This window comes from Theobroma cacao, chromosome 7 (genome assembly GCF_000208745.1).
Source record: "Theobroma cacao cultivar B97-61/B2 chromosome 7, Criollo_cocoa_genome_V2, whole genome shotgun sequence".
Taxonomy (NCBI): domain Eukaryota; kingdom Viridiplantae; phylum Streptophyta; class Magnoliopsida; order Malvales; family Malvaceae; genus Theobroma; species Theobroma cacao.
This window is the reverse complement of record NC_030856.1, coordinates 21,262,016-21,271,540: the sequence shown is the minus strand read 5'-3', so window position 1 is coordinate 21,271,540 and position 9,525 is coordinate 21,262,016. Positions and strand designations below refer to the sequence as shown.

At 32.7% G+C, this 9,525-nt stretch overlaps 1 protein-coding gene across 2 annotated transcripts in view; it reads right to left on the bottom strand.

Moving 5' to 3' along the window:
* Window positions 6,278-9,525, bottom strand: part of LOC18595004 (isocitrate dehydrogenase [NADP]) — an 8,251-nt gene continuing 5,003 nt past the window's right edge. For both annotated transcript variants that reach the window (XM_007022733.2, XM_018124560.1), the window contains exons 13-15: window positions 8,669-8,811; window positions 6,651-6,773; window positions 6,278-6,582 (exon numbers count right to left, since the gene is read on the bottom strand). In XM_007022733.2, coding sequence (XP_007022795.2) covers window positions 6,489-6,582; window positions 6,651-6,773; window positions 8,669-8,811 — 360 coding nt within the window. In that variant the 3' untranslated portion in view covers window positions 6,278-6,488. The remainder of the gene's footprint in view (window positions 6,583-6,650; window positions 6,774-8,668; window positions 8,812-9,525) is intronic.

Sequence of the window (9,525 nt, the reverse complement as noted above, 5' to 3'; positions counted from 1 at the left end):
GAGGGAGATTCCGGGTCTTGACACCGGTGATGACCCAGCCATGTGTAAGTAGGGAGTGCGTATGAGCTGGTGATGATGATGATGGGTTGGTGAGATGATGATGATGGGTATATACGTATATATATATATATACATATGTAAATGTGTGTGTTATAGCAAATTGATGGACAATGATTTATGGTTGTAATGTACGTGAAATCTAACACATTGTACTTTGAGAATTTTCATGAATTTTATGTTGATTTTATTAGTTTAGCAGGATGACTTTTTGTTGAGTGAGGAAAAATGTTTTTCTTGTTGCTTCGTTTTCGCTGCAGTGAAATTCATGCTCGTTGCAGTGAGAAACTCTTGGGTTTGGAGGGGTTTTAAATAAGAATGAACTAAATTGCATTGTTTTGAAACAAGTGCATCATGATTTTAAATTCTCCCTAATTGTTGCTTGTTCGCTTCCTTGTTCACTCACTGGGTTTATACTCACCATTTTCAAATTAATGTTTTTAGATCACGAGACAGTCGATAATTAGGACAAGGTGTCTTTGTAGACCTATGTCCATCTTTTGGTAGGTGTCTCGGCATTCGGTAGCTGTATATTCATCCGAGTCCCTCTGCTGGAAGTCGAGTATTATTTTGTTATGTATAGATGAACTTAATGTAAATTTTAAATGAGTAATGCCAGTACGAGTTGGCAATGTATATCACTATTTTGTTTCAAAGTTATGAAATATGACTTAATGATAATAGATGGAATTATGAGTAAGATAAATAATAGACTTGCTTGGGTTTAGTGGATTACGTCTATTGAACCCATGCGCTGGTCATGGCCCAGAATTTGGGTCGTGACAATTTGACCCAAAATAAAAGTTCAGAAACTTATTTGAATATAATAAAAGGATAAGGGTTAAATTGACTTTCTTGATATAGTTTAGGGGTTTATTTGGGTATTTGTCCTTTTTTTTTGAATGGCAAGAAATTATGTATTAATAAGTCAAGTTACAAGCATGTAAACTCCACAATCATCTAAACATAGAAAACAAGAAGAGAACCACAATAGATTCCCGAAAAAAAAAAAGTCAATAGCAAAGACACACAAAGTTGGGCTAAAAAAAATACATAAGCAAAATAGACTAGCAAATGCACCATCAACAGGTTAACATAGCATAAGCAAAACAAAAGTAGAAGAATTTAGAAATTAGATGACAACAGAACCAGAAACAAAAGCATAGGCAACATGCCGAGAGACATAAACTCTGAATATGTAAATGAGATCAAACAATTGTTGGTGTTATGGGGGTTTTTATACGGTATTCAAGAATAGGCAAAATTGGCTTCAAGGCGAGCCTTTCAAATAGACATCCATCTTTAAGACTTATTTCACCCCCACCACTCAGTATGCAAAGGAGAATAATGTGAATAGTCTCGAGGATACAATAAGCCAACGTCTAACTTTCGTGTTGCACTTATGAAGTAAACCGCTAGATACACCCGAGGGTTTGCAAAGTTGTTTGGCCTTAGAACTAACTTTCTACAGCAAGTAGATTTTAAGGAATTCGGAATATCTTGAAGATGATGGGAACTTAAGTGTTTATGTTTATAATAAAACACAACACTTGCTCTTGCTCTCTTGCTCTTGTTTGCTTCTGATTTTTGGTGTGTCAAAATGGTTGGCATGCCCTTTATATAGGCTTCCAAGTGTCTCTTCTTCAAGGACACAACCCTTTTATAAAGACACCTTTTTGTCTAAAAAGCATCTTTATGATTTTTGCCAACACAAATTTTAGATATAGTTATTGTTTCAATAGTCATCTTATGAATAGATCACTATTCATCTCATAAATTATAACCTTTAAGTTATAACTTGAAACAATAACTTTTCACTTTAACTTTTGAGCAATGGTGTCTTTTCAACATGTCTCCTAACTTTTGGATGTCATTTTCAAAGAGATATAACTATTCACATGAAAACATGTCTATATTTAATAGACACATTATGTCACTTTTCGTGACATAACTTTTGAGCGAATGATAGCTTTTCCATCATGTGAAAAATCCTTTAATTTTGAAAAAACACCAACAACAATAAAGTACAGATTAGCAATAGACACGAAGAAGATCATTTGAACGGTTAACACTTGTCTTAGACAACCGATCAACAAGATTATTGGCAAATCTTGGAATGTAAACAACAAACCAATTTTAGGATCTTTTCTTCATGTTGTTAATAAAGTTCATGGTATTGCTCATTTGCTAAGGAACAACAGAAAGGTTATTAACCCACATGACAACATTAAAGGAGTCAGACTTGATAATCAACTTATGAATGCATTATTAGTATAAGCCCTACAAGCCAATCTTTGATCGTATGGGAATTATATTTTGAGTTATTCATGTATGACATTTTATTAATTTATAATAATTATAAGGTAGTTCTTTATCCATAAGTTTGTGATTTAATTGCTTTTTGTACTTATGTAGATAAAGCCCATGGAACTATATATGCATTGCAAAGGAATTGTAATGGGATACAATTATAAGATCTTTATGCATCAAAGCATCGTTCCTAAAAGTTTATGATTATTGTATTATTGAGATGGGGCATCAATCATGCTCAAAGATTGGCACACGTTATGTTCCTTACTTGTGAAGTAAGCAATCGCTCTCATAGGTTGAAGTATAAAAATACTTGGAACTAGCATGTGGGTGCTTGCCAGGGGAGAGCGAGTTCACTGAATATGACCCACCTTGAGAAATGCATTTGGTACCTCATTTAAGTGTCTATGCAATACTTCTCATGTGTCAGCTGTGTAACTACTCCCTAAACTTAAGACCTTATATTGTCTTGTATGTGAAGTATTATATATTGATTTCATCCTTATGGATGCCTAACCAAGGATGCTAAAACAAGATGTTTTTGGGTATAATGTGAAGCATATGAAGGCAAATGAGTGGTTAAGATAAGAATTATAACTCCAAGTGATTCGAGGGGAAATATCTCATTAGTTCTTGATTGACATTAGCTTAATCAAATTCTTAGCCAAGGTGGTTAGGAGATTATGAAATGAGTTTCATAAGTCTCCATAAAACTAATGATATAATTGCAAGAGCAAATGCGGAGGTCAATAAGAGTAAGCACCGCACCATTATCTCAATTTGATTGTTTTAGTCCCTTTATTCCATTTTCAATGATTTTAATATCTATACTTTCATCAAAAGTCAATTTAAGAGCAATTGATAATAGTGTTATCCACCATTAACCTGCATGACATGGCATGGTGAGGTGAATTTTGCCTACGTTGTTTTTCGGAAATCAAGCATAACAAGCAGGCAACATGTAGTGCAATTTAAAATTTTCTTCCAAAACCTAGATCAAGTTTCAGTACTTAATGTCGATTGCCTTAACTAGAGAAAAGGAGATTTATACCTTATATCCATGTGAAGTTGAATCCACCGAGCACCAAAGGCCAAGGATTGTATCAAATCACAAACTTTTTAAGTGTCTAACTTTTAATGGAAATCCACACAAGTGATTAATGAGAAAATCTCTATGAGAGAGGGGAGAGTTTAATGTAGTTTCTAGTGCTAGCTAGGGGCTTTTCAATTTTCTTCTCTTCCATGCAAAATAGCATTTTGCGTAACCCTCTTGTGTATAAATTGATGGAGTTGAAGTGTGCCTTACAAGCTAGTTGACATGTTTTGTAAAAACATTAATATTGACTTTATATTTGGAATTAATAAAAGATCTTCTTTATGTATGAGTTTATATATTTTATGATTTGTTTTGTCAAAGGAATTAAAAAGAGATTAATAATGAAATCCTTATTACATCAAAGTATCATTTCTAAATAGTTTCTAGTCGATGTTTTATCAAAATAGGTCATTGATAAAAGCTGAGAGATCAACACATGTTATGTTTCTTACTTATGATGTAAGCAATTGGTTTCATTGATAAATATGCAAATACTTGAACTAACACATGGATGCTTGTTACAAGAACAACTGAAATGATCATGACCCATAATGAGAATTTTATTTGGTAATTCACTCAAAAGTTTTATGAAAATATTCTTATTTACTAGTTGTGTAAGTGATCCTTAGAATTAAGATTTTGATAGAGTAAATGTGTGCCTTGCAAGCCAATTGACATGTTTTGTGGAAAACATTGTTATTGATTTAATGCATTGTATTAATAAAGGTTCTTTTATCTATGAGTTTACATGATTTCATATGTTTACTACTTATAGGATAAATTTCTTAGAATAAATATGCTTTTTAATCATGAAATCCTCAATGTATCAAAGTATTACTCCTAAATAGTTTCTAGTTAATACTTCATCAAGACAAGACATTGATATAAGTCGAGAGACTATCATATTGTATATTTTTTACTTGTGAAGTAAGCAATCAATTATCCTGATTGAAGTATCGGAATACTTGAAACTAACATATGGATGCTTTTTACAAGAACAAATTCATAAACTTGATCCACCATGAGAAGTTCATTTAGTATATTACTCAAGTGTTTATGAAAATATTCTCATATGTTAATCATGTAAGTGATACTTAAATTTGAGATCATGAAGCTATCTTATATAGGGACTGCTTATTTTGATATTAACTTGGGTAGTCCTAGCAAAGGATGTACAATAAGGTATATGTTGGGCATAGCATGATTCACATAAAGATGAATGATTGATAAAAGATACATTATCCTGAGTAACTTAAGAGAGATATCTCATTAATTCTTGGTATGACTTAGCTCAATCAAATCTTGACCAATGTTGAATGTAGATCCAAAACTCAATTTCGAATTTCATTATAAGTTAAGAAGATTGCAAATTTAAAATGATAAAGACAAACATAGAGTAGACACTGCACTATACTCAATGTCTTATCGAGGATATTGGATAATAGGGGATTGAATTACTTTGATAAACTGAGTATTGAAAAGTTAAGTTAAACCTCTTTGACTGTTTTAATATTTGTGTAGTCATGACATTGTTAGATGTCAAAAATAAAATGTTTTAACTTCAATTGAGATAGTAACCTTAAAGCAAACAAGTGGGTATAGTGTAAGATATACATACATTGAACATGATTAATTAAAAAAAACCATATAAACTTATCACTATTAATAACTAAAAAAAGCTTTATTGAAATTTATTAATTTATTCTTACAATTGAGAAGTCAATATATTTTATTTAGTATTTATATGACTTTGATATTGTCAACATGTGATGGTGAATTTAAAGGTTATATAATGATATGTTGAGTTCTAAATAAATTATATTGGATGCTCAATAAAGAATTCACTATTCTCTATTGAGAAAAGGATTCTCAAGTGATTTTCATAAGACCGTTGGGCTCAAAAAATCTAGCTGATGTGTTTTCTAAAATTATTTTAGAATTATATTGCTTATATTAATATTATATATTTAAATATTTTTAAATAAAATATTTTTTCAAACTCCTTTAAAAATGAAAATGATGGTATTATATGAGTTGGATATGATAATGATCAATTATTTATCCATAAAACCCAAGAAGAACATGAATTTGAATGGTGCAAAAATTGACGAGTAAATATTGTAATGAAAGAAACCTCATTGATAATTGTTTTTCTACAAAGGTCAGTTGCGATATCTTAATGGATATTATTGCAATTAGTGAGTAAATAAAGTTTCTTAGTTAATTTAAGAAAATAAAATTATAATATCAGATTAAAAAATCCAAGTAAAATTTTAGTTATTAGTTGATATGACTTGGGCCCACAACTATATAGAGATTATGGCCTTTCAAAAAAAATTATATAGAGATTACTAAGAATCCCGAGCATATTTTTCTTTTGAGTTTTGGTATATATCCTATATAAATAGACAAAGGTTACCACTTAATTAGTCATCAAAATTATTTAGTAGAAAGTTTTAAAATGTGAAAAAAAAGAAAATATGAATCTCTTCGTAGAGGACGCATTTGAGTGGCTTGTAACATATGTTTTATCTTTGATCCATAATTTTGCTAAAATAGGTCCTCAACTTTTATCTTAAATAACAATTGTTATTGTTAAAGTAAAAAATTAAAATTCTTCATATTAAAATAGGCGAAAAAACTTTGATAGAGTGAGATTCGTAGTCCAATTGCTTTATAGGCTAAGGTCTCTCCTTGATTCTCTTTGCACTTTTGTTGCTATGTGATATAATGAAGTTTTGTCATTCCTCTTTGCAATCCGAAAGATCTTTAATTTGATTATATCCTAATGTATGTAGTAAGTAGAGTGCAGAGTGCAGAGTGCATCGAGCTTAGTTTTTATTCAACTCCTTGCTCACTTCAGCAGCATAGCTGGGAGCATCATTGCAGTACATATATGAACAAGATAGAACATTGATAAATAAACTATCCAGGTAACTAAAATTCAAAACCATATGTGAGCTGAATCAAACTGCAGGTATAGACATTATTGCCAAGTATAAAGCTGAGTGAGAGGCCACATGTTTTATAAATTTGCTTTGACATGGAGTCTTTTACTCAACTCCTTCGCTACAGCGTCAATAAATTCTTCAGTATTTAGATACTGAGACCTAGTAACCCTGCACAAAACATGAAATTTATTACCTACAGTTACATGAAATTAATTTTTAAATTTACTAGCACTCACCTAGGTCCATGAATGAGAAGCGCAAGATCTTTAGTCATCTTCCCTGATTCAACTGTTCCAACACAGGCCGCTTCCAGTTTCTCAGTAAAATCTAGCAGTCTGGCATTGCCATCCAGCCTTGCCCTGAAAATATTACAATGCCTAAGTGTACATGCTAAGAATCAAGCACAATTAAAGATCCCTATTCTTAGGGGGTGCTCATTGTAGAGTTTCCCATGCAAATTCTTAGGAATTCTGACTGGCTTTTGAAAAATCAGCATTTGCAGGTTAAAATGTGGCAATAAAATTTCCCAGCACTTCAATTTGCCCCCAGTTCTGTGAATCTAAAATTCCAATAAGGCATTTTCCTTGGCTTTCCAGTCTCCAACAGATGGTGCAAAAGTGAAGTTGTCAATGAAACTCCAGGTGATCTATTATGTTGTTTGGCTAGTAAATATTTTTCTTAATGGGATTTGATACTACCTGTTGCAGATTTGCCTATAACAACATTAAGTCAATTGATCCACAGTTACTAATGGAATTCAACCATGCAATCCTAGTGATCTCATTTTGTTTGCCACTAACGCAAAGACCAGCACTAAAGCTGAATAATTTTGCTCTATACATTCGGGAACTTCATGATGAAGTTTGTCAAAAGATTATTGTTAGCATGAAAGCTACAAAAAGAGATCTGATTTCAAGAAGGTTAAATGTTTATGGTCTGTATTTGACAAGAGATTTCTTATTAAAAGCATATATATCCTAGAAGTCCGCCCTTGCAAAATTTTAATGAGACTCAATTCAAAAGCCTATGTTTTGGAGATGCCACAAGATCAAGAGACTATCCCTACTTTGATGTGGAAGTCTTAATGCTTATCATGGAGCTATGGAGGGCATAACAACCTCTACAAAAGCGGCACCTTTGCCACAATTAACAGAGGAAGCTGAAGTTATGGGAGATGTTACAGACAACCGACTCATATTTTACTGATGTAGAATTTCAAAAGTTCCTCATTATGCGGAAGGGGCTTAGAAAATCAGATTGCACATGGATTAATGCAGTAGTATTTCTGAAACTTAATCTCAACCTATAAGAAACATTTATTGCTTTGAGATGTATATCAATTTGCTGATAGTGTATAATTTCTATACATTGTCAAGCCACCAAAATGTGTAACTTCATTAATGAGTTAAAATTAAAAATTTTTAGAGACTTATAATAAAATATAAAATTTTTCGCCATCAGATAAGAAACATATACATTCTAAAACCCTGTGTATGTTAGTGTTGTAACCTTGTTGGACATGCACAGGCCTCCGATATGCTAGAATACATATCCAATGCTGTTAAGTACAGTAAAAAATAAAAATAATATATTTTGTAATCTAGACAGGGCTTGGAATGAGGATTTACACCAGAATTCAAAAATAAAAAGGAATAAAAAAGGAGATAGCATGGATAACTTCATTGCCGATGAAGCAATGGTAGTGCTGACACTGCTTTGACCAGAGAAATACTAGAAGATCTGAGATCACAAAGCAAGACAGAAGAAAAGAAAGGAAGAGAAGGCTAACATGGGTGTCACAATCTTCATTGTACTTGTATAATTGTGATTTGAACCTTAAATTAGAGAAAAAGATAGAAACGAAATAATAGAGGGCACTGGCTGGATTTAAAACAGCAAAAGCTGAACGATACAAGTCAGGTTCATTTGCAAGGGGAGAAGCTACTTGGCTGATAACAAGAAGCAACTTTTAAGTTGGGTTTTTCTTTTCTTCCTTTTAAGAAAGATCACAGCAATTGGGTTGCGTTTAATAGATTTCTAAGCTTGCTGGCCAATAGTATTAGGTTTTAGAATCTTTAAAGCCCAAAATTGAAGGTTGTTCATCCTCGTTATGAAAATATTTTCAAGATTATGACACAAATACATAAATTTCATTACCCCTCCTTACTTAAAAACACACCCTTAAGGATTCCACGCTTTTTATAATGTAAATTAGATGCACTCATCCACAGGATTGTGAATAACAAAACAATACCTGTGTGCCAGGCCTCGTGACCAAGCAAAGATTGACGCTATGCTGTTAGTGCTGGTTTCACCTCCTTTCTGATGAACACGGTAGTGGCGTGTAACCGTGCCATGGGCTGCTTCTGCTTCAATAGTCTTTCCATCTGGGCAGACCTGATAACGAACCCAATTTCTCATATGTCAAAAGGAAAATATGAGAGCATAGTTTTAATCATGATTGTGGGGTTTGTCATACTAGCATGCATTACAAACATAATGTAATTGAATGCAGCTAGAAGTGAATTTTTTCAAAGTTGCACACTCACCTCAGGAACCAACCTTTTTGCGACCGTTAATGCTATGTTCTCAATTGTAGTATTTGTATCAGTTTTATATAGATTTTGTTTGATTTAAAAGTATTATTTAATCAACTTACAGATAGGGGAGAGCAAGCTTTGGTCGGTTCAGTTTTTTGCAAAACTGACCAAAAAATTAAACTCTTCCAACCGACCGAACCGCATTGTGTCAAAGGTCGGTTTCGGTCAGTTTTAGGGGGCTTCAGTTCAGTCTGTTTCAGATCGGTTTTTCTCTCTAGCATGAATTTTAATAAAAAAAAATAATATTCATAATCTCTCAAGCTTTCTCTCTCTTGTTATTTTCACAAAATAACTAACAAAAAAAAATCTATGGTTTACCTTGCTAGAATAGATGACTGGCAGTAATTTGGACTGATAATGAAGCACCATTTGAAGAATGAAAGAGAACCAATTGACTTGGTTGGTGGCTGCTGGTTTAGGGTTTAGTATGAGAGGGAGAGGCAGAAAGGGGAGGGAAAATTAGGAGGGTCAGGGGAAAGAATAGCAGCAGATGTGCTGCTTGAGGGGGGGG